The sequence below is a fragment of the Cherax quadricarinatus genome, chromosome 55 (assembly GCF_038502225.1).
Source record: "Cherax quadricarinatus isolate ZL_2023a chromosome 55, ASM3850222v1, whole genome shotgun sequence".
Taxonomy (NCBI): Eukaryota; Metazoa; Arthropoda; class Malacostraca; order Decapoda; family Parastacidae; genus Cherax; species Cherax quadricarinatus.
This window is the reverse complement of record NC_091346.1, coordinates 12,816,289-12,844,216: the sequence shown is the minus strand read 5'-3', so window position 1 is coordinate 12,844,216 and position 27,928 is coordinate 12,816,289. Positions and strand designations below refer to the sequence as shown.

At 43.0% G+C, this 27,928-nt stretch overlaps 1 protein-coding gene across 1 annotated transcript in view; it reads left to right on the top strand.

Annotated features, from left to right (window-relative positions):
* Window positions 1–27,928, top strand: part of LOC138854347 (blastula protease 10-like) — a 106,443-nt gene that overhangs the window by 64,173 nt on the left and 14,342 nt on the right. The window contains exons 5-6 of the mRNA XM_070096963.1: window positions 17,797–17,981; window positions 22,595–22,798. Of these exons, the coding sequence (XP_069953064.1) occupies window positions 17,797–17,981; window positions 22,595–22,798 (389 nt within the window). The remainder of the gene's footprint in view (window positions 1–17,796; window positions 17,982–22,594; window positions 22,799–27,928) is intronic.

Here is a 27,928-nt window from a genome sequence, read left to right as displayed (position 1 = left end):
CAGGTATGTCAGATCAGACAGTGGCACGGTACACTACAGTTAGTCCAGGTATGTCAGATAAGACAGTGGCACGGTACACTACAGTTAGTCCAGGTATGTCAGATAAGACAGTGGCACGGTACATTACAGTTAGTCCAGGTATGTCAGATCAGACAGTAGCACGGTACACTACAGTTAGTCCAGGTATGTCAGATCAGACAGTAGCACGGTACACTACAGTTAGTCCAGGTATGTCAGATCAGACAGTGGCACGGTACACTACAGTTAGTCCAGGTATGTCAGATCAGACAGTAGCACGGTACACTACAGTTAGTCCAGGTATGTCAGATCAGACAGTAGCACGGTACACTACAGTTAGTCCAGGTATGTCAGATCAGACAGTAGCACGGTACACTACAGTTAGTCCAGGTATGTCAGATAAGACAGTGGCACGGTACACTACAGTTTGTCCAGGTTTGTCAGATAAGACAGTAGCACGGTACACTACAGTTAGTCCAGGTATGTCAGATAAGACAGTGGCACGGTACACTACAGTTAGTCCAGGTATGTCAGATAAGACAATGGCACGGTACACTACAGTTAGTCCAGGTATGTCAGATAACACAGTGGCACGGTACACTACAGTTAGTCCAGGTATGTCAGATAAGGCAGTGGCACGGTACACTACAGTTAGTCCAGGTATGTCAGATAAGACAGTGGCACGGTACACTACAGTTAGTCCAGGTATGCCAGATAAGACAGTAGCACGGTACACTACAGTTAGTCCAGGTATGCCAGATAAGACAGTAGCACGGTACACTACAGTTAGTCCAGGTATGTCAGATAAGACAGATAAGACAGTAGCACGGTACACTACAGTTAGTCCAGGTATGTTAGTCCAGGTATGCCAGATAAGACAGTAGCACGGTACACTACAGTTAGTCCAGGTATGCCAGATAAGACAGTAGCACGGTACACTACAGTTAGTCCAGGTATGTCAGATAAGACAGTAGCACGGTACACTACAGTTAGTCCAGGTATGTCAGATAAGACAGTGGCACGGTACACTACAGTTAGTCCAGGTATGCCAGATAAGACAGTAGCACGGTACACTACAGTTAGTCCAGGTATGCCAGATAAGACAGTAGCACGGTACACTACAGTTAGTCCAGGTATGTCAGATAAGACAGTAGCACGGTACACTACAGTTAGTCCAGGTATGTCAGATAAGACAGTAGCACGGTACACTACAGTTAGTCCAGGTATGTCAGATAAGACAGTGCTTGACTGTCTGTACACACAGTTCCAGGTATGTGTACACTCTCCTCTTCAATTTTCTGATGATTTGTTTAACTCACAAACTAATTGGATTCCAACATTTTTTTCGAAGGTTCATAACATTTACTGTTATTAGTTCATAATCTAAGCTGTTACAAGAGATCACTTTCCAACCTAAAAAAAAGAGTCGTAATTCAGATTCTGTGAGTTCCCATAAACGTATTTGAACATCTCGTGTCAAAAACCAATTCTACTTCATTTCCCAAAAATAAAGTATTATTACAGTGAGGAATAAGTTGTAGTGAGATTATATATCATAACTGAAGATCTGAAGTCATTCAGAAGAAAAACTCAGAAGTTATTTTATAAACTTTAAAATCGCAATTTCTAGTACAATAAAAAATTGACATCTTCACAAATATAAGCTAATTCAACCCATCCACTATGATCCAGCAACTGTGAAAGTTTAAATTCAATCAGAAGGGTCATTCTTGAGTTATCTCACAGAGACCAGTTTCCCATGATACATCATCACCTTATGTTTAAATCCACAGAGAAGTTACATTGTAAAGTTATTATCGTCGAATGTTTCAAACAAATCGTATTAACAGCACAGCAACACAGCAACACAGCAACACACCAGCACATCAACACACCAGAACAGCAACACACCAGAACAGCAACACACCAGAACAGCAACACACCAGCATACTAACACAGCTACACACCAGCACAGCAACACACCAGCACACCATTACAGCAACACACCAGCACAGCAACACAGCAACACACTAGCACACCAGCACAGCAGCACAGCAGCACACCAACACACCAACACACCAACACACCAACACACCAGAAAACCAGCACACAAACACACAAGCACAGCAACACAACAACACAGCAACACACCAGCACACAAGCACAACAACACAGCAACACATCAACACACCAGTACAGCAACACACCAGAAAACCAGCACACAAACACACAAGCACAGCAACACAACAACACAGCAACACACCAGCACACAAGCACAACAACACAGCAGCACATCAACACACCAGTACAGCAACACACCAGAAAACCAGCACACAAACACACAAGCACAGCAACACAACAACACAGCAACACACCAGCACAAAAGCACAACACAGAAATACAGCAACACATCAACACAACAGTACAGCAACATACCAACACACTAGCTAAGCAACACCCCAACATACCAGGACAGCAACACACCAATACACCAACACAGCAACACACCAGTACAGCAACACACCAGCACGGCAACACACCAACACACCAACACACCAGCACAGAAATACACCAAAACACCAGTACAGCAACACACAAACACACCAGTACAGCAAAACACCAACACACCAGCACAGCAACACACCAACACACCAAAACACCAGCACAACAACACACCAATACAACAGCACAGCAACGCACCAATACAACAGTACAGCAACACACAAACACACCAGTACAGCAAAACACCAACACACTAGCACAGCAACACACCAACACACCAAAACACCAGCACAACAACACACCAATACAACAGCACAGCAACGCACCAATACAACAGCACAGCAACGCACCAATACAACAGTACAGCAACACACAAACACACCAGTACAGCAAAACACCAACACACTAGCACAGCAACAAACCAAAACACCAAAACACTAGTACAGCAACACAACAGCACACCAGCACAGCAACACACCAACACACCAGCACAGCAACACACCAACATACCAGTACAGCAAAACACCTACACACCAGCATAGCAACACACCAACACAACGGAACAGAAACACACCAACACACCAGCACAAAACAGAGCAATACACCAGCACAGCAACACACCAACACACCAGTACAGCAAAACGCCAACACACCAGCACAGCAACACAACAACACACCAGCACAGCAACACACCAACATACCAGTTCAGGAACACACCAACACACCAACACATCAGTACAGCTACACACCAACACACCAGCACAGCAACACACAACACACCAGTACAGCAACACACCAACTCACCAGCACAACAACACACCAACACACCAGTACAACAACACACCAACACAAAGGTACAGCAACACACCAACATACCAGTACAGCAACACACAAACACACAAGTACAGCAAGACGAAAACACACCAGTACAGCAACCCACCAACACACCAGCACAACAACACACCAACACACCAGCACAGCAACACACCAACACACCAGCACAGCAACACACCAGCACAACAACACAACACACCAGCACACCAGCATACAAACGCACCAGTTCAACAACAAAGCAACACACCAGCACAAGTACACAGAAACACACCAGCACAACAACACAACAACCCACCAACACACCAGCACAACAACACACCAACACACCAGCACAGCAACACACCAACACACCAGCACAGCAACACACCAGCACAACAACACAACACACAAGCACACCAGCATACAAGCGCACCAGTTCAACAACAAAGCAACACACCAGCACAAGTACACAGAAACACACCAGCACAACAACACAACAACCCACCAACACACCAGCACAACAACACAACAACACACCAGTACAGAAGCACACCAACATACCGGTACAGCAACACACCAGCACAAAAACACAACAACACACCAGCACAACAACACACCAACACACCACCACAGCTGCACACCAGCACATCAACACACCAGCACAACAACACAACACACAAGCAGAGCAACACACCAACACCCCAAAACACCAGCACAGCAACACCCCAGTGCACCAACACAACCACACACCAGTACAACAACACAACAACATACTAGAACAACAACATAACAACACACCAGCACAATAACACACCAGCACACCAGCACATCAACACCCCAACACAGCAGCACACCAACATACCAGCACACCAGCACACCTACACACCAGCACACCAGCACAGCAACACACCAGTGCACAACACCCCAGCACACCAGCACACCAACATACTAGCTCACCAGCACACCAGCACACCAGCACACCAGCACACCAGCACACCAGCACAGCAACACACCAGCACAACAACGCACCAGCACACCAACACACCAGCACACCAGCACACCAACACATCAGCACAGCAACATACTAGCACACCAGCACACCAGCACAGCAACACACCAGCACACCAGCACACCAACACACCAGCACAGCAACACAGCAAAACACCAGCACACCAACACATCAGCACAGGAACACACCAGCACACCAGCACAGCAACACACCAGCACACCAGCACACCAGCACAGCAACACAAAAACACAGCAACACACCAGCACAGCGAGACACCATCACAGCAACACACCAGCACAAAACACCAGCACAGCAACACAGCAACACATCAGCACAGCAACACACCAGCACACCAGCACAGCAACACACCAGCACAAAACACCAGCACAGCAACACAGCAACACATCAGCACAGCAACACACCAGCACACCAGCACAGCAACAAACCAGCACAGCAACACAACTGCACAGCAACACATAAGCACAGCAAAACACCAGCATACTAACACAGCAACACACAACAACACAAGCACAGCTATACACAACCACAACAACACACCAGCACACTAGTACAGCAACACACCAGCACACCAGCACAGCAACACAGCAACACACTAGCATACCAGCACGCCAGTACAGCAACACACCAGAACAGCAACACACCAGAACAGCAACACACCTGCATACTAACACAGCTACACACCAGCACAGCAACACACCAGCACACCATTACAGCAACACACCAGCACAGCAACACAGCAACACAGCAACACACTAGCACACCAGCACAGCAACAGAGCAGCACACCAACACACCAACACACCAACACACCAGAAAACCAGCACACAAACACACAAGCACAGCAACACAACAACAAAGCAAAACACCAGCACACAAGCACAACAACACAGCAACACATCAACACACCAGTACAGCAACACACCAGAAAACCAGCACACAAACACACAAGCACAGCAACACAACAACACAGCAACACACCAGCACGCAAGCACAACAACACAGCAATACAGCAACACATCAACACACCAGTACAGCAACATACCAACACACTAGCAAAGCAGCACCCCAACATACCAGCACAGCAACACACCAATACACCAACACAGCAACAAACCAGTACAGCAACACACCAGCACGGCAACACACCAACACACCAGCACGGCAACACCCCAACACACCAGCACAGAAACACACCAACACACCAGTACAGAAACACACAAACACACCAGTACAGCAAAACACCAACACACCAGCAAAGCAACACACCAACACACCAAAACACCAGCATAACAACACACCAACACAACAGCAGAGCAACACACCAATACAACAGTACAGCAACACATATACACACCAGTACAGCAAAACACCAACACACCAGCACAGCAACACACCAACACACCAAAACACCAGCATAACAACACACCAACACAACAGCAGAGCAACACACCAACACACCAGTACAGAAACACACAAACACACCAGTACAGAAACACAACACACCAGCAGCAGCAACACACACAACACACCAGCATAACAACACACCAACACAACAGCAGAGCAACACACAACACACCAGTACAGCAAAACACCAGTTCAACACACAAACAGTACAGCAAAACACCACAAACACAGCAACACTCCAACACACCAAAACACCAGCATAACAACACACCAACAAAACAGCAGAGCAACACACCAACACACCAGTACACAGAAACACAGCACCAACACACCACACCAACAAACAGCAGAGCAACACACAAACACACCAGTACAGCAAAACACCAACACACCACAGCAACAGCAACACACCAATACACCAAAACACCAGCATAACAACACACCAACACAACAGCAGAGCAACACACCAACACACCAGTACAGAAAACACACAGTACAGAAACACACAAACACACCAGTACAGCAAAACACCAACACACCAGCACAGCAACACACCAACACACCAAAACACCAGCATAACAACACACCAACACAACAGCAGAGCAACACACAAACACACCAGTACAGCAAAACACCAACACACTAGCACAGCAACAAACCAACACACCAAAACACTAGTACAGCAACACAACAGCGCACCTGCACAGCAACACACCAACATACAAGTATAGCAAAACACCTACACACCAGCACAGCAACACACCAACACAACAGTACAGCAACACACCAACACACCAAAACACCAGCATAACAACACACCAACACAACAGCAGAGCAACACACCAACACACCAGTACAGAAACACACAAACACACCAGTTCAGAAACACACAAACACACCAGTACAGCAAAACACCAACACACCAGCACAGCAACACACCAACACACCAAAACACCAGCATAACAACACACCAACACAACAGCAGAGCAACACACCAACACACCAGTACAGAAACACACAAACACACCAGTACAGAAACACACAAACACACCAGTACAGAAACACACAAACACACCAGTACAGCAAAGCACCAACACACCAGCACAGCAACAAACCAACACACCAAAACACTAGTACAGCAACACAACAGCGCACCTGCACAGCAACACACCAACATATAAGTATAGCAAAACACCTACACACCAGCACAGCAACACACCAACACAACAGTACAGCAACACACCAACACACCAGCACAAAACAGAGCAATACACCAGCACAGCAACACACCAACACACCAGTACAGCAAAACACCAACACACCAGCACAGCAACACAACAACACACTAGCACAGCAACACACCAACATACCAGTTCAGGAACACACCAACACAGCAACACACCAGTACAGCTACACACCAACAAATCAGCACAGCAGCACACAACACACCAGTACAGCAACACACCAACTCACCAGCACAACAACACACCAACACACCAGTACAGCAACACACCATCACAAAGGTACAACAACACGCCAACACACCAGTACAGCAACCCACCAACACACCAGCACAACAACACACCAACACACCAGCACAGCAACACGCCAACACACAAGCACAGCAACACACCAGCACAAGTACACAGCAACACACCAGCACAACAACACAACAACCCACCAACACACCAGCACAAGTACACAGAAACACACCAGCACAACAACACAACAACCCACCAACACACCAGCACAAGTACACAGAAACACACCAGCACAAAAACACAACAACACACCAGCACAACAACACACCAGCACAAGTACACAGCAACACACCAGCACAACAACACAACAACCCACCAACACACCAGCACAAGTACACAGAAACACACCAGCACAACAACACAATAACAAACCAGTACAGCAACACACCAACATACCGGTACAGCAACACACCAGTATAGAAACTCACCAACACACCAGCACAAAAACACAACAACACACCAGCACAGCAACACACCAACACACCACCACAGTTGCACACCAGCACTTCAGCACACCAGCACAACAACACAACACACAAGCAGAGCAACACACCAACACCCCAAAACACCAGAACACCAACACACCAGTCCCCCAACAAAACCACACACCAGTACAACAACACAACAACACACCAGCACAACAACACAACAACACACCAGCACAATAACACAGCAACACACCAGCACAACACAACAACACACCAGCACAACTGCACAACAACACACCAGCACAATAACACAGCAACACACCAGCACACCAGCACATCAACACACCAACACAGCAGCACACCTACACACCAGCACACCTACACACCAGCACACCAGTACAGCAACACACCAGTGCACAACACCCCAGCACACCAGCACACCAGCACAGCAACATACTAGCACACCAGCACACCAGCACGTCAGCACACCAGCAAAACAACACACCAGCACACCAGACACAAGCACACCAGACACCAGCACACCAGCATACCATCACACCAGCACACCAGCGCACCAACACTCCAACACACCAACACAGCAGCACAGCAACACACAAGCACAGGAACACACCAGCACAGCAACACACCAGCACACCAGCACACCAACACCCCAGCACAGCAACACAGCAAAACACCAGCATACCAGCGCAGCAACACACCAACGTACAAGCAGAGCAACACCAGCACACCAATGCAGCAACACACCAACACTCCAGCACACCAACAGTCCAACACACCAGCACACCAGCGCACCAACACACCAGCACACCAGCACACCAACTCACTAGCACAATAGCATACCAACACACCAGCACACCAGCACAGCATCACACCAGTACACAACACACTAGCAGAACAACACAAGAACACTCCAGCTCACCAGTAGAGCAACATACCAACACCCCAGCACACCAGCACACCAGCACACCAGCACACCAACACACTAGCACACCAGCACACCAGCACACCACCACACCAACACACTAGCACACCAGCACACCAGCACACCACCACACCAACACACTAGCACACCAGCACACCAGCACGCCAGCAAAACAACACACCAGACACCAGACACCAGCACACCAGCATACCATCACACCAGCACACCAGCGCACCAACAATCAAGCACACCAACACAGCAGCACACCAACACAGCAGCACAACAACGCACCAGCACACCAGCACACCAACACATCAGCACAGGAACACACCACCACACCAGCACAGCAACACACCAGCACATCAACACACCAGCACAGCAACACAGCAACACACCAGCTTACCAGCACAGCAACACACCAGCACACCAGTGCAGCAACACACCAACACTCCACCACACCAACACTCCAACACACCAGCACACCAGCACACCAACACACCAGCACACCAACACACCAGCACACCAGCGCACAAATACACCAATGCACCATCATACTACACAGCAACACAGCAGCACACCAGAACAGCAACTCACCAGCACACCAGCACATCAGTGCAGCAACACACCAACACTCCAGCACACCAACACTCCAACACACCAGCACACCAGCACACCAACACACCAACTCACTAGTACACCAGCAGACCAACACACCAGCAGACCAACACACCAGCACACCAGTACACCAACACACCAGCCCACCAACACACCAGCACACCAGCACACCAGTACACCAACACACCAGCACACCAGCGCAGCAACACACCAATGCACCATCATACTAGCACAGCAACTCAGCAGCACACCAGAACAGCAACACACCAGCACACCAGCACAGCAACAATGCAGCACACCAGCACAGCAACTCAGCAACCCTGCAGCACACCAGTACAGCAACACACCAGCACACCAGCACAGCAACACTGCAGCACACCAGAACAGCAACACACCAGCACACCAGCACAGCAACACAGCAGCACACCAGAACAGCAACACACCAGCACACCAGCACAGCAACAATGCAGCACACCAGCACAGCAACTCAGCAACACTGCAGCACACCAGTACAGCAACACACCAGCACACCAGCACAGCAACACTGCAGCACACCAGCACAGCAACACACCAGCACACCAGCACAGCAACACAGCAGCACACCAGAACAGCAACACACCAGCACACCAGCACAGCAACAATGCAGCACACCAGCACAGCAACACACCAGCACAGCAACACTGCAGCACACCAGCACACCAGCACAGCAACAATGCAGCACACCAGTACAGCAACTCAGCAACACTGCAGCACACCAGTACAGCAACACACCAGCACACCAGCACAGCAACACTGCAGCACACCAGCACAGCAACACACCAGCACACCAGCACAGCAACATTGCAGCACACCAGCACACCAGCACAGCAACAATGCAGCACACCAGTACAGCAACACACCAGCACACCAGCACAGCAACTCAGCAACACTGCAGCACACCAGTACAGCAACACACCAGCACACCAGCACAGCAACACTGCAGCACACCAGCACAGCAACACACCAGCACACCAGCACAGCAACAATGCAGCACACCAGCACAGCAACTCAGCAACACTGCAGCACACCAGTACAGCAACACACCAGCACACCAACACACCAGGACACCAGCCCACCAACACACCAGCACACCAGCGCAGCAACACACCAGCGCACCAACACACCAGCACACCAGCGCAGCAACACACCAATGCACCATCATACTAGCACAGCAACACAGCAGCACACCAGAACAGCAACACACCAGCACACCAGCACAGCAACAATGCAGCACACCAGCACAGCAACTCAGCAACACTGCAGCACACCAGTACAGCAACACACCAGCACACCAGCACAGCAACACTGCAGCACACCAGTACAGCAACACACCAGCACACCAGCACAGCAACAATGCAGCACACCAGCACAGCAACTCAGCAACACTGCAGCACACCAGTACAGCAACACACCAGCACAGCAACACTGCAGCACACCAGCACAGCAACACACCAGCACTACAAACTTGAATCCAACCAGAAGATGTGTTCTATCAGTTTTCTCAAAGAATACTATACAGTTAATAAGTTAAATTACTGTATTAGTAAATTGACAGATTTGCAGCAGCACAACCTGATCCAAAAATAAATTAATCCTTTCCATAAGATTCATCAACAATTAATAATAATATAATAATATCTTTATTTAATATAAGTACATGTACGAGGTATACTGTCCAAACTTACATCAATGATATTCTAATTTATAGAAAGCCATTTGTTATGCTCAACAGTTCGGGCGAATTAATTCAGTTTTGTCCCAGGATGCGACCCACACTAGTCAACTAACACCCAGGTACCCATTTTAACCTGATGGGTGAACAGGGACAGGGACAGCAGGTGTCTTATGGAAACACGTCCCTAATGTTTTCCAGCCGTACCGGAGGAGATTCGGTCTCCGGTCCTCAGAATGTGAGCTGATTAATATTAAATATATATATATATATATATATATATATATATATATATATATATATATATATATATATATATATATATATATATATATATATATATATATATATATATGTCGTGCCGAATATGAAAAACTGGTCAGTTAGCAAGAACTCATTTAAAATTATTTCCTTTCTGAAATTTTCTCTTATACGTTTAAAGATATATTTTTTCATTAATGTTAATCAAAAAAACTATAATTTTGCACCAAAAGAATCTTAGAAAACTTACCTAACCTTATTATAACAAGAGCAATTTATTTTAGGCTAAACCAGCTAAATATATTTTAGATTTGTTTACAATAATTAAATATTAAACAATCACAGTGAAATATAGTTTTTTCGCTAGGTTCAGAATGATTTAGGCGAAATTATTGCATACACAAATTTTCACTTGTCCTATATGGCAAGATGAGCGTTGCTATTTAAGCCAAGATCGCCTGAATGTGTGTGGATGTAGTGCGGATGACAAGAAACAGATGATTGCTGATGTTATGAATGAAAAGAAGTTGGATGTCCTGGCCCTAAGCATAACAAAGCTGAAGGGGGTAGGGGAGTTTCGGTGGGGGGAAATAAATGGGATTAAATCTATAGTATCTGAGAGAGATAGAGCTAAGGAAGGGGTAGCAGTAATGTTGAAGGATCAGTTACGGAAGGAGAAAAGAGAGTATGAATGTGTAAATTCAAGAATTATGTGGATTAAAGTAAAGGTTGGATGCGAAAAGTTGGTCATGATAACCGTGTATGCACCTGGAGAAGAGAGGAATGTAGAGGAGAGAGAGAGATTTTGGGAGATGTTAAGTAAATGTATAGGAGCCTTTGAACCAAGTGAGAGAGTAATTGTGGTAGGGGACCTGAATGCTAAAGCAGGAGAAACTTTTAGAGAGGGTGTGGTGGGTAAGTTTGGGGTGCCAGGTGTAAATGATAATGGGACCCCTTTCATTGAACTTAGTACAGAAAGGGGTTTAGTTATAGGTAATACATATTTTAAGAAAAAGAGGATAAATAAGTATACAAGATATGATGTAGGGCGAAATGACAGTAGTTTGTTGGATTATGTATTGGTAGATAAAAGACTGTTGAGTAGACTTCAGGATGTATATGTTTATAGAGGGGCCACAGATATATCAGATCACTTTTTAGGAGTAGCTACACTGAGAGTTAAAGGTAGATGGGATACAAGGAGAATAGAAGCATCAGAGAAGAGAGAGGTGAAGGTTTATAAACTAAAAGAGGAGGCAGTTAGGGTAAGATATAAACAGCTATTGGAGGATAGATGGGCTAATGAGAGCATAGGAAATGGGGTCGAAGAGGTATGGGGTAGGTTTAAAAATGTAGTGTTGAAGTGTTCAGCAGAAGTTTGTGGTTACAGGAAGGTGGGTGCGGGAGGGAAGAGGAGCGATTGGTGGAATGACGATGTAAAGAGAGTAGTAATGGAGAAAAAGTTAGCATATGAGAAGTTTTTACAAAGTAGAAGTGATGCAAGGAGGGAAGAGTATATGGAGAAAAAGAGAGAGGTTAAGAGAGTGGTGAAGCAATGTAAAAAGAGAGCAAATGAGAGAGTGGGAGAGATGTTATCAACAAATTTTGTTGAAAATAAGAAAAAGTTTTGGAGTGAGATTAACAAGTTAAGGAAGCCTAGAGAACAAATGGATTTGTCAGTTAAAAATAGGAGAGGAGAGTTATTAAATGGAGAGTTAGAGGTATTGGGAAGATGGAGGGAATATTTTGAAGAATTGTTAAATGTTGATGAAGATAGGGAAGCTGTGATTTCGTGTATAGGGCAAGGAGGAATAATATCTTGTAGGAGTGAGGAAGAGCCAGTTGTGAGTGTGGGGGAAGTTTGTGAGGCAGTAGGTAAAATGAAAGGGGGTAAGGCAGCCGGGATTGATGGGATAAAGATAGAAATATTAAAAGAAGGTGGGGATATAGTTTTGGAGTGGTTGGTGCAATTATTTAATAAATGTATGGAAGAGGGTAAGGTACCTAGGGATTGGCAGAGAGCATGCATAGTTCCTTTGTATAAAGGCAAATGGGACAAAAGAGAGAGCAAAAATTATAGGGGGATAAGTCTGTTGAGTATACCTGGAAAAGTGTATGGTAGAGTTATTATTGAAAGAATTAAGAGTAAGACAGAGAATAGGATAGGAAAGGGAGGTGGGGGGGTGTGTGGACCAGGTGTTTACAGTGAAACACATAAGTAAACAGTATTTAGATAAGGCTAAAGAGGTCTTTGTGGCATTTATGGATTTGGAAAAGGTGTATGACAGAGTGGATAGGGGGGCATTGTGGCAGATGTTGCAGGTGTATGGTGTAGGAGGTAGGTTTCTGAAAGCAGTGAAGAGTTTTTACGAGGATAGTGAGGCTCAAGTTAGAGTATGTAGGAAAGAGAGAAATTATTTCCCAGTAAAAGTAGGCCTTAGACAAGGATGTGTGATGTCATCGTGGTTGTTTAATATATTTATAGATTGGGTTGTAAGAGAAGTAAATGCGAGGGTCTTGGGAAGAGGCGTGGAGTTAAAAGATAAAGAATCACACATAATGTGGGAGTTGTCACAGTTGCTCTTTGCTGAAGACACTGTGCTCTTTGGAGATTCTGAAGAGAAGTTGCAGAGATTGGTGGATGAATTTGGTAGGGTATGCAAAAGAAGAAAATTAAAAGTGAATACAGGAAAGAGTAAGGTTACGAGGATAACAAAAAGATTAGGTGATGAAAGATTGGATATCAGATTGGAGGGAGAGGGTATGGAGGAGGTGAATGTATTCAGATATTTGGGAGTGGACGTGTCAGCGGATGGGTCTATGAAAGATGAGGTGAATCATAGAATTGATGAGGGGAAAAGGGTGAGTGGCGCACTTAGGAGTCTGTGGAGACAAAGAACTTTGTCCTTGGAGGCAAAGAGAGGAATGTATGAGAGTATAGTTTTACCAATGCTCTTATATGGGTGTGAAGCATGGGTGATGAATGTTGCAGCGAGGAGAAGGCTGGAGGCAGTGGAGATGTCATGTCTAAGGGCAATGTGTGGTGTGAATATAATGCAGAGAATTCGTAGTTTGGAAGTTAGGAGGAGGTGCGGGATTACCAAAACTGTTGTCCAGAGGGCTGAGGAAGGGTTGTTGAGGTGGTTCAGACATGTAGAGAGAATGGAGCGAAACAGAATGACTTCAAGAGTGTATCAGTCTGTAGTGGAAGGAAGGCGGGGTAGGGGTCGGCCTAGGAAAGGTTGGAGGGAGGGGGTAAAGGAGGTTTTGTGTGCGAGGGGCTTGGACTTCCAGCAGGCATGCGTGAGCGTGTTTGATAGGAATGGAGACAAATGGTTTTTTAATACTTGACGTGCTGTTGGAGTGTGAGCAAAGTAACATTTATGAAGGGGTTCAGGGAAACCGGCAGGCCGGACTTGAGTCGTGGAGATTTGGGTGGCCCGGTGGCCTGGTGGCTAAAGCTCCCGCTTCACACACGGAGGGCCCGGGTTCGATTCCAGGCGGGTGGAAACATTCGACACATTTCCTTACACCTGTTGTCCTGTTCACCTAGCAGCAAATAGGTACCTGGGAGTTAGTCGACTGGTGTGGGTCGCATCCTGGGGGACAAGATTAAGGACCCCAATGGAAATAAGTTAGACAGTCCTCGATGACGCACTGACTTTCTTGGGTTATCCTGGGTGGCTAACCCTCCGGGGTTCAAAATCCGAACGAAATCCTATCTTATCTTATCTTATCTTATCTTAGTGCCTGCACTCTGAAGGAGAGGTGTTAATGTTGCAGTTTAAAAACTGTAGTGTAAAGCACCCTTCTGGCAAGACAGTGATGGAGTGAATGACGGTGAAAGTTTTTCTTTTTCAGGCCACTCTGCCTTGATGGGAATCGGCCAGTGTGATAATAAATATATATATATATATATATATATATATATATATATATATATATATATATATATATATATATATATATATATATATATATATATATATATATATATATATATATATATATATATATATATATATATATATATATATATATATATATATATATATATATATATATATATATATATATATATATATATATATATATATATATATATATATATATATATTACATATATATATAGTGAGGCAGTAGGTAAAATGAAAGGGGGTAAGGCAGCCGGGATTGATGGGATAAAGATAGAAATGTTAAAAGCAGGTGGGGATATAGTTTTGGAGTGGTTGGTGCAATTATTTAATAAATGTATGGAAGAGGGTAAGGTACCTAGGGATTGGCAGAGAGCATGCATAGTTCCTTTGTATAAAGGCAAAGGGGATAAAAGAGAGTGCAAAAATTATAGGGGGATAAGTCTGCTGAGTGTACCTGGTAAAGTGTATGGTAGAGTTATTATTGAAAGAATTAAGAGTAAGACGGAGAATAGGATAGCAGATGAACAAGGAGGCTTTAGGAAAGGTAGGGGGTGTGTGGACCAGGTGTTTACAGTGAAACATATAAGTGAACAGTATTTAGATAAGGCTAAAGAGGTCTTTGTGGCATTTATGGATTTGGAAAAGGCGTATGACAGGGTGGATAGGGGGGCAATGTGGCAGATGTTGCAAGTGTATGGTGTAGGAGGTAGGTTACTGAAAGCAGTGAAGAGTTTTTACGAGGATAGTGAGGCTCAAGTTAGAGTATGTAGGAAAGAGGGAAATTATTTCCCAGTAAAAGTAGGCCTTAGACAAGGATGTGTGATGTCACCGTGGTTGTTTAATATATTTATAGATGGGGTTGTAAGAGAAGTAAATGCGAGGGTCTTGACAAGAGGCGTGGAGTTAAAAGATAAAGAATCACACACAAAGTGGGAGTTGTCACAGCTGCTCTTTGCTGATGACACTGTGCTCTTGGGAGATTCTGAAGAGAAGTTGCAGAGATTGGTGGATGAATTTGGTAGGGTGTGCAAAAGAAGAAAATTAAAGGTGAATACAGGAAAGAGTAAGGTTATGAGGATAACAAAAAGATTAGGTGATGAAAGATTGAATATCAGATTGGAGGGAGAGAGTATGGAGGAGGTAAATGTATTCAGATATTTGGGAGTGGACGTGTCAGCGGATGGGTCTATGAAAGATGAGGTGAATCATAGAATTGATGAGGGAAAAAGAGTGAGTGGTGCACTTAGGAGTCTGTGGAGACAAAGAACTTTGTCCTTGGAGGCAAAGAGGGGAATGTACGAGAGTATAGTTTTACCAACGCTCTTATATGGGTGTGAAGCATGGGTGATGAATGTTGCAGCGAGGAGAAGGCTGGAGGCAGTGGAGATGTCATGTCTGAGGGCAATGTGTGGTGTGAATATAATGCAGAGAATTCGTAGTTTGGAAGTTAGGAGGAGGTGCGGGATTACCAAAACTGTTGTCCAGAGGGCTGAGGAAGGGTTGTTGAGGTGGTTCGGACATGTAGAGAGAATGGAGCGAAACAGATTGACTTCAAGAGTGTATCAGTCTGTAGTGGAAGGAAGGCGGGGTAGGGGTCGGCCTAGGAAAGGTTGGAGAGAGGGGGTAAAGGAGGTTTTGTGTGCGAGGGGCTTGGACTTCCAGCAGGCATGCGTGAGCGTGTTTGATAGGAGTGAATGGAGACAAATGGTTTTTAATACTTGACGTGCTGTTGGAGTGTGAGCAAAGTAACATTTATGAAGGGGTTCAGGGAAACCGGCAGGCCGGACTTGAGTCCTGGAGATGGGAAGTACAGTGCCTGCACTCTGAAGGAGGGGTGTTAATGTTGCAGTTTAAAAACTGTAGTGTAAAGCACCCTTCTGGCAAGACAGTGATGGAGTGAATGATGGTGAAAGTTTTTCTTTTTCGGGCCACCCTGCCTTGGTGGGAATCGGCCAGTGTGATAATAAAAATAATAAAATATATATATATATATATATATATATATTTATATATATATATATATATATATATATATATATATATATATATATATATATATATATATATATATATATATATATATATATATATATATATATATATATATATATATATATATATATATATATATATATATATATATATATATATATATATATATATATGTATATATATATATATATATATATATATATAATATATATATATATATATATATATATATATATATATATATATAATGTGTGTGTGTGTGTGTGTGTGTGTGTGTGTACAATATATATATATGTATATAATATATATTTACATATATATATATATATATATATATATATATATATATATATATATATATATATATATATATATATATATATATATATATATATATATATATACAATATATAAAAAATTAGAACATTAAATACATATGTAATATATTAATCTATTTCTTTCCATTATTGTCAGAGTCACTGGTAGCGCAGTGACTACTGTCTGATGACTAAGTAGGAGTTTTTTTTTCCTAATTTTGAAGGTCATTTAAATCTTAATGTTAAAAATGTCTAAGTTTCTAAAATAATTAATCACTGTCCATTTTTTTATTTGTTGTTTTCAGTGAATGTGACAGCAGTACTTGCTGGTCTGCAACACTGGATGGACAACACCTGCATCAGGTTTACCCCGGTTACCAACACCAGCCAACCTTATCTTATTTATTTTTATGGAAGCGGATGTTGGTCTTATATTGGTCGCCAAGCCACTAATGGTCAAAACATCTCCATAGGTCAAGGCTGTGAAGAAGTAAGTCTGGCAGATTTTGTTGTTTTTTCATATTTACAATTTCAGACCACAAATCAAGATTGATCATAAAATAATCCGGAAAAGATAACCTGGTGTTCTTTAAGGTAGTGTTGTGTACCTCAGTGCTGGCGACAGGAACAGTGCAGAGTGCGGCATAACTTAATAATGTATATGAATATTAGCATTGAATATTTGAAGGAAATCAGAAGAAATGTTCACAAGTCATATAGAAACTAATATTCAATTAATTTTTAAATGTAAATTGTAAATTAGGAAATACACAGCCGAAAACTAATTGAAACCTTCAAAGAAACCAATATCTTAAAATAAATCAGCACATCATGCTTGATGCCACTCATAAGTAGTGTTATCAATTTTAATGCATCAGAAATTATCGCAGGAAAGGTAGTTATTAAACTTTTATTTTTTTTTAAATAGCACACGGGATCTACACAGACCAAAATCAATCCACAGACATGTTATGAACACTGAGGGAGGAGCAAAAAGACCGGAAATTAGATATGAATTATGGGAACAGACACTGCAGACTTCACATAGGGAGGAAGACGTAATAATAATAATAATAATAATAATAATAATAATAATAATAATAATAATAATAATAATAATATCTATATTTACTACAAGTACATACACAATGTATTCAGGTCTAGCTGACATCAATGACATACTACTATATAGAAAGCCTCTTGTTATACTGAGCATTACGGGCAAATTAGGTCAATTTTGTCCCAGGATGCGATCCACACCAGTCCACTAACACCCAGATCCCCATTTTATGCTGATGGGTGAACATGGACAGCAGGTGTCTTATGGAAACACGTCCCTAATGTTATCCAACCTGTTCTGGGGATTCGAACTTCGGGCCTCAGAGTGTGAGCTGAGTGCGCTATTGATCAAGCTACGGGACAAGCATAGTGTTAATTATTCTGCCAGAGGGACATGTCAACCAAATGAACTCTGCAGCCAATATTTCTTGGATAATTTAATGTCAGGTCCATCTTGGTATATTCAGCAGCAGCTTGAAGTCAGACCTGAAAAAAACAAAGTGAATTTAATAAACGGGACTAGAGCGTTAAGTCTTATGCGAATGCATTAGACTATCTTAAATGTAGTGCCACACCAAGGAATTAAGGCCTATTTTTCCTGTTGTTTCTGAAGGCTGAATCAGATTTTTTCAGAATCAAGTGAGATGAGTAACTGTGGCCGTCTTCCTTGTAATTACAGATGCCTCCCTCATTATATGAGTTTATTTTAATGAGCCCAATTTTCCACTGTATAACTTTTAGAAGTCTCCCCTTTAAATGTTCCCGTTTTCTCGTTCCTTTAAATGGACCCGTCAAAGGAAGGTTACTCCACAATTGCCAGTGACTTCTATATCACTGACAATAAATTTATGTATGTAAAATTACTTACATTATAGCGAAATATGACCGAAATTTTTATTATTGCCAATTACTTTCGTTTAAGCTACTATTTTATTATCAATTCTTGAGGGATTTTTCTAATGTTATGATATTCATCCTTCTGGTTATATGCACTGGTATGCCTGAGGTCATTTCCTGTTCCCCTCTCTCTCTCTCTCTCTCTCTCTCTCTCTCTCTCTCTCTCTCTCTCTCTCTCTCTCTCTCTCTCTCTCTCTCTCTCTCTCTCCCTCCCTCCCTCATTTCAGTGAATACATCTTCTGGGTTCATATTAGTTCGGACATCCTCCTTTCTTCTGCAACTTTGCAAGTTCCTGATGATGTGTTGCAATGCACACACACACACACGCATATATATATATATATATATATATATATATATATATATATATATATATATATATATATATATATATATATATATATATATATATATATATATATGTATATATATATATATATACATATATATATATATATATATATATATATATATATATATATATATATATATATATATATATATATATATATATATATATAAAAGGGGACCCTCATCCTCAGAGAAGACAATAAATGTACCTCAGGGAAAACTCAAGGTTCTCCCCGGAGCTGTTTGAATATTTTCTTCTCCTACCATCCCCTATATATTTTTTATTCTATGTGAACATTTATTAATAAACAAAATACATTTACAGAAAAAAACATAAACATGAATACAATGGCACAATGTATCAAAGATCATGAATTTCCTCCAGCTCCTCCGAGGCTGGACGTGAGCCAAGTATGTAGCAAGCATTTCCCCTCTGGATGGCGACGTTGAGGCACTGCAACATGAAAGTGGCTGCCCTTGGGTTTCTGGTGGTGTCGATGAGTCTGGAACACAATTCTTTAAGGAAACGTGTGGCATTTTTTCCCCATGATCCCAAGGTCTCTGATCCCACTGGGACAAATTGATACTGTTGGCTAATGTCCCTGTACTTGCTGATCTTGTACTCCTCCCTGTGGTCAGCAGCTCCTCCCTGTCGCCCCACACTGTGATGGATATAGGTGTCAGCCAGTGTGGACACACAGGTATAGTCCCATGCTAAGTGCTTGCCATTCTTCCAAGGATAGATGGTGATCCCGTCGGGGCGGTTTGCTGGGTTGTGGGTATTGTTTGCTGCAAGTGATCGTGGCTCCCTCTCGGCAGGGCATCCAGCTGTAGCAAGGGTTCTCTTAATGATGTCGTTGACCTCATTGTGTCCTTGGTGCTCCTCTTAGACCCAGTGCCATCATTCTGTTCCTAGAAAAAAAATTTCAGACCTCAGGACGATGGAAGGCAGGATGAAAGACATCGATACACATGATGCCTTCTACCTACTCACCAGGTGCCTGTCAATCCCAAAACTTACTTACTTCCTCAGATGCTCCCAGCCTTCAGCATTCCAAAACTCAAGGAATATAAATCTCTCCTTGTGAACATGCTAGAGAGTGCATTGAATCTTTCTGTCAAAGATGGACAGCGGTTGCAAGCCTCACTTCCAGTCAGGTTTGGGGTGCTGGGAGTATACAAATCCTCCCAGATTGCCCTACCAGCTTTCCTATCCTCTTCCATAGCATCAAATGAGTTATTAAAACAAACTCTTCCGGACAACATCAGTGATTCAGCAGGAATACAGGATCCTAGGTACGACAGTGTAATCACTGAATGGGAGACTCTTGTTGTTCCTGTACCAAACCCTAGTGCAGCACTGGCCTACAAACAGTCAAGTTGGGATGGCCCCATCGCTGAAAAGGTGCTTGCCAACATGCTCAGGGCTGTAACATCAGACAGGGGGACTGCCGTTTCCAAGCTGTGAGTGCACATCACTCCGAGGACTTCCTCAAAACAGATCCCATTTCGGCAATGGGAACATGCCTCAACCCTAAGACCCTCCGTATTGCAGTGGCTCTGCGCCTTGCTGCCCTAATTTACACGGATATATGTGTATTTGCGGCGATGCTCAAGCTGACCAATATGGTCTACATGGTATGCAAGACTCAAAGAAGTCAACGACATCATAAAGAAAACCCTTATTACGGCTGGATGCCCAACCGAGAGGGAGCCCCGATCACTAGCAGCTAATAATACCCAAAACCCAGCAAACTACCCGTACAGTCCTTCCTAATAGAGTCAAGTGGTTTAGATAGGCATAAAACCCAAATATCATCAACATTTCTAAACCACTTTGCTCTATTAACAAAGATTGTGTTAAGCAGTCTTGTTTCAAAAACAAGACTTAACACAGTCCTTCCTAATAGAGCCAAGTGGTTCAGATATGTTGATGATATTTTGTGTCTCATGCCTAAGGATGTAGACATAAACCATTTCCTTGTTAAATTAAATAGCTTAGCCCATTCTAAAAACCTTACTGTTGAGTTCGAAGCAAATAACTTATTGCCTTTTCTAGATGTTTTAATTATTAAGGGTAGCAATGATTATAAATCTAATATTTATAGAAAACCTACAAATAATTGTTCTTATGTCCACTATTATTCTTCACATCAAGATAGAGTTAAACTGTTTTCTCATCAATGTTTTTGGGAGCTTTACATATTTGTAGTCCAGAGTTCATAGATGAAGAAATATCCAAAATTTATGAAATAGCTAAAATACCCAAAAAACGTAGCTGATATATCCTTTAAAATTGCTAGAAATACTTTTACAATAAAAAAAGGGACAATCAACCTTATTCAACTAAAAATATGTTGGTTCTCCCTTACCATAAAAAGTGGTTTATATAAATTGGATTCATTTACAATTAATAAAATTTGGGAAGAATTTAGTGAGTCATTAGACAAGTAATAAATCTTAATTCTTGAGTAGAGTATTAGGTGGGTTTCACAGAGTCGGGTGTCGTTACGTATGTGTGAGGTGTAGCTATGTTGTGGTGACGTGATGGTGAGGTGTAGTCTTGACCCTTTATATGGCTTTCTTTGATGTTTTTTTCCTTCATTGTTCCTTGATAATGTGAGAAATTACGAAATCGCTTGGAATTTCGCGATTCTTTCACAGTGGTTGTTTCGCATACATACATATATATCACACAAACAAATTTACAAGAATTTCACATCATTATTTTCCCTCATGTGGGAAGTCACTCACAAGGTGGGTTACACCATGACCTTCCTCTCTCTCTTTCCTCAGGTGGGAACAGTTGCTCATGAGACTGGTCACGCCATGGGCTTTTTCCATGAACAGTCACGCCCTGAACGAGACAGCTATGTTAACATTATCACTCCGAATATCATTCCTGCCATGTTGAGCAACTTCTACAAGTACACCACAGCCGACATCAACGACTATGGTGTCCTGTACGACTACACTTCCGTCATGCACTATGGTTCACAGGTAAGATATAGTGCAAGTGATGATAATGTTTATGGTGTTAGTGGTGAGCATTTTGTTAATGGTGCTAGTGAGGTCAGTGATGGTGGTGGTGATGATGAAGATGGTGGGGGAAATATTAATAATGATGATTATAATAGTGATATTGGTGGTTGAGGGAGTTGATGGTGATTGTTAATGAGAATCATAGTTATTAGCTAATATAGTAGTGGTGATGATGATTATGATGATCATAGGGATAATAATTATTGTAGTTTGGATGTATGTCAAGATAGTATAAATGATGTAAATGAAAAAAAATTATTATAGTACTGAGGAACACCGATGAGGATATGCGTTTCTCTCTCTCTCTCTCTCTCTCTCTCTCTCTCTCTCTCTCTCTCTCTCTCTCTCTCTCTCTCTCTCTCTCTCTCTCTCTCTCTCTCTCTCTCTCTCTCTCCCTCTCTCTCTCTCGCTCTCTCTCTCTCTCTCCCTCTTTCTCTCTCCCTCCCTCTCTCTCTCTCTCTCTCTCTCTCTCTCTCTCTCTCTCTCTCTCTCTCTCTCTCTCTCTCTCTCTCTCTCTCTCTCTATATATATATATATATATATATATATATATATATAAATATATATATATATATATATATATATATATATATATATATATATATATATATATATATATATATATATATATGTCGTGCCGAATAGGCAGAACTTGCGATCTTGGCTTAAATAGCAACGCTCATCTTGCCATATAGGACAAGTGAAAATTTGTGTATGCAATAATTTCGCCAAAATCATTCTGAACATAACGAAAAAAATATATTTCACTGTGTTTGTTTAGTATTAAATTATTGTAAACAAATTTAAAATATATTTAGTTGGGTTAGGCTAAAATAAATTGTTCTTGTTATAATAAGGTTAGGTAAGTTTTCTAAGATTCCTTTTGGTGCAAAATTATAAATTTTTTACATTAACATTAATGAAAAAAATATATCTTTAAACGTATAAGAGAAAATTTCAGAAAGGACTTAATTTTAAATGAGTTCTTGCTAATTGACCAGTTTTACATATTCGGCACGACATATATATATATATATATATATATATATATATATATATATATATATATATATATATATATATATATATATATATATATATATATATACATATATATATATATATATATATATACAATGGGGTCCACCTCTGGTGTAAATTGTGGGACCCATAGCCTCGGAGAAGTGGATAAAAAGGCTTCAAGGAAGAATATTTGGATTTCTTCCTGAAGCCATTTGAATATTCCACTTCCCCTACCACCCCATCTTTTAAACTATTTTTTTTTACCAATAGGAATATTTTATTACATAATATGGTACAGAAGATTTAAGAGATACATTGTTGATATAAAGGTGGCATATACGGTACATGTTGTTACGTGTGTATCACCGATTATAAGGCGAAAATCTCATCCAGCTCCTCAGAGCTGGGGCGTGTGCCCAAAATGCAGCATGCATTACCCCTTTGAACAGCCGCACTGAGCCGCTGGAACAGAAAACTAGCTGCCCTGGGATCCCTAGTTACCCTGATGAGTCTTTTTCCCAGCTCCTTAAGGAAATTAGATGCACTCTTTCCCCATGAGCCAAGGGTCTCTGAGCCTATGGGAACAAACATATAATGATGGGCAAGTTCTCCATATTTTCTAGACTTTTGGGACTCCCTAAAGCTGGCAGCTGCCCCTCCTTCCTCCCTGGTGTATTGGAGATAGGTATCAGCCAAGGTAGATGCACATGTATAGTCCCACACCACCTGCTTCCCATCTGTCCAGGCTTGAAGGGTGATACCATCTGGACGCTTCTGGCTGCCATCAGATCTGCATAGTTGGGGTGGCTCCCTTACTGCTGGGCATCCAGCTGTTGTGAGGCTCCTCTTGATAATGTTATTAACCTCCTCATGTCTTGCAATCTTTCCCTCGGATTTACGGCACACAAGACCATGGTACCCGAATCGGTCTGCTGCTTCACTGCCACAAATACACCTGTGTTCGGCGAGAATAGGGGCGGCAAGTCGAAGGGCAACACCGATGCGGATGGTCTGTGGGTCGAGGCGTGTGCCAAGGCTGGAGTTGGGAACAGCCAACAGAAAGTCCCCAGCATGAGGGGCTCTCACTGCCAGCAGGCGGGCTCTATCCTTCCCTGACACACTCTGAAGCATCGTTGAGGCTATATTTTCCACTATTGGACCATCCCAGTGCGATTGTTTGTAGTTGTTGGGGGGAGCAGGTCTGGTTTCTGAGCCCGTTAGATTATCCCAGATCATTGCTCCGTCAATGAATTTTTGGTCCTGGACTCCAATCTTGTCCCTAAGATGTTCAGGGAGAATCGCTGCTACAAGCTCTCTGGATGCAATACACGAGGACAGAAAAGCAGGTAACGCAATCTGTGATGACTTGCGGACACCAATGCCTCCTAGTCTGACTGGAAGTGTAGCTTGGTTCCACTGCCCGTCTTCTAGAGTAAGGTTAAGTACTTTCGTAAAAATCTGCCTCAGAATACTGTCATATTCGTGCAGTATAGGGTTATCATATGAAGGTGCACATCTTAGGAAATATGTCAACCTGGGCAGACTCAAGCACTTTGTGAGAAGGTACAAGGCATCGTGGGTGTCCAGATTGCCTATTCGTTGTTCCATTCTCCTTAACTCTTCCAATTTCTTCCTGAGAATTGTGTCAATGGCATTGCTTCCCAGAGGTGCTCCTAGCAAGACACTATTTGTGGGGGCAATGACTGCTGCTCCTGGTAGTTTTGATCTCACTGCATTTATCACTTGTTGACTGACTGAGATGATTTCACATTTGGATGGATTCAGGATGAGACCCATTTCCTGTCCCCGTGTCATTACCTGTGTAAGGTCATGTAGGAGGGACTCCTTTGTACCTGCTAGTGTGCCATCATCTAGGAACCAGATGTTTAGCTCGCTGGTCAGTCTGACTGTGATTTCCCTAACTGCAATACAGAAGAGAAATGGTGCAAGAGGATCTCCTTGTTGGACACCCTCCGATGATGTGATTTCATGCTCTCCAAAGAGAAGCATTGATTCCTTGCTATACCCAGCTGAAACAAAAGGGAAGAGACCAGGGAAATGTTCTTGTACTGCTGCTAATACCACGTCTCTTTTCAGGAGATTGAACGCATTCTTGAAATCTAATTTTACCACTGCATTGTCCTCAGGCAGGTTGTTGATATATGCCCTTGTTGCATGAACCGCTGCTTCACTTCCTTGAGAGACCCCAAAGCCAAGCTGGTTTGGTTGAAGCATCATGGCTGCCTGTGCACGAATACTTCGGACAGCAGCTTTGGATACGAGGCGGCGTAACGTGTTGCCTACTGCAATTGGCCGAATTCCTCCATCCTTCTTTTTAAGTGCACAAAGTGTTGCACCAAAAAAGAAAGGTCTAATTTCATCAGGAATCAGACCAGCCAAGGAATTGTTGACGAACCTTGTGATCTCTGAAAGCAGTGTCTCTGCAATTTCCCCAATAACTGGATTAACCATTTCCTTTAAATGCTGTGGCCTTATTCCAGTGTAACCCCCAGCAGAGCCAGATGGGAACGACATTATTGCTTTGTAAATGTCTGAGTCTTCCACAATCAATGGTTCCATAGTGGGGACAGAGGTGTTGGAACTGTTGGTGCCACTGGTTTCCCTGGCAGGGTGCTTTCCTCTAAGTGCTTCAGCCGTGTCAGCATCCCTGGGAGCAACTGTATCTTCACTGGTAATAATTCTGATTGCCCCCACTGTGTTGCCCTCTTCAATTTTCTTGCTCACCTGGACTCTGACTTTTTCACTGTCAGTAGAGTGAGTGGGGGTTCTGCCTCTCCCTTTTTTGTGTTGACGGGGAAGGTGAATGAGGTTATCAACTCTAGGAAAATCTCTTAAGGATTTAATTATCATTGAGGCTAGCCTCTTTCCCCTTCTTTCCGGCACAGCTAAGCAGACATTGCCAAAAAGTAGCAAGTTGTGCCATGCCTTGATGGTTGGTGGAGCATTTAAGATAGTGGAACCATCGTTTACTTTTTTCAGGAGGTCTGTAAGTTTCCCAGCTGCGTGTGGACGGGCTGCTTTGGGAATATGTGTGAGTGTCCTCGTACCTGTTGCTTTGATTGCTTCCAAGAGATTGTCTGATGAGATAAAATCTGTTGGAGTGGGTTCAGGTGCCTGAGGTGGCTCTGGATCATCACTTTCCACAGGAGGACATCCTGAACCAGGGCAACTACCGTGTTTGCGGAGGAAACCATTAGAGTTGAGACAACGAAGCTGTAAGCATGACCGACACTTGCCTCTCCTAGTATTGCCAGCCGTGCCATTTCCCTGGCTGCTTGCTTCCTCCTGGTTGGCATCCATCTGCTAGACTAGACAATAGGAGTGGAATATGACATGCTGGGTGGGTATGGTGCGTGGAAGGTAGTGAACTTGACCGTGGTGGCCTGGTGGAGTTTGAGGGGCCGGGAGGGGAAGGGGAAAACTTCCCTTGGGAATTAGGTGGGGGAGGCGCAGGTTGAGTGGGGTTATCCCGGGGAGTACAATACACATGGACTTGCACACTATATATTGTTCACACTGTCTTACAATACACATAACTTTATTTGTTTCCCATGTACACTATGAACAATGTGGGTATGGGCACTGCTGAACCAATGTGTTCACTCACCATCTAGTTACACATCCCACCTCTTCCACCCACCCCCGTGACGTGGGGGTGGATGCACTGACTGGTCACTCCCTCGTTAACATTAATTTCACATTGTTTTTCCATAACATAAGCCTTTAAAAAGTCCATGCATCGACACAATCATTTCCACGTTAACTGGAAGCATGGTGCATGGTGCTGGATATAGATGTTTTTATAAGAGCTTTTCGAGGTTTGTATGTACGATAATCTTGGCCGGTACTCATAAACAGTGTAGGCCTTGTACTCCCCCACACCTCCACTGGCCGTCTTCCTCACTACCACCACCACTCACCAACATTCACAAACTGCACAACACTTCCACAATTTACCTTGAAACGGTGCTTTGAAATGTCTTCTCGCTTCACTGGAATCTTCCCAGAGTATTCACAATAAGTCCTGTTGAGTCTTAACCTGGT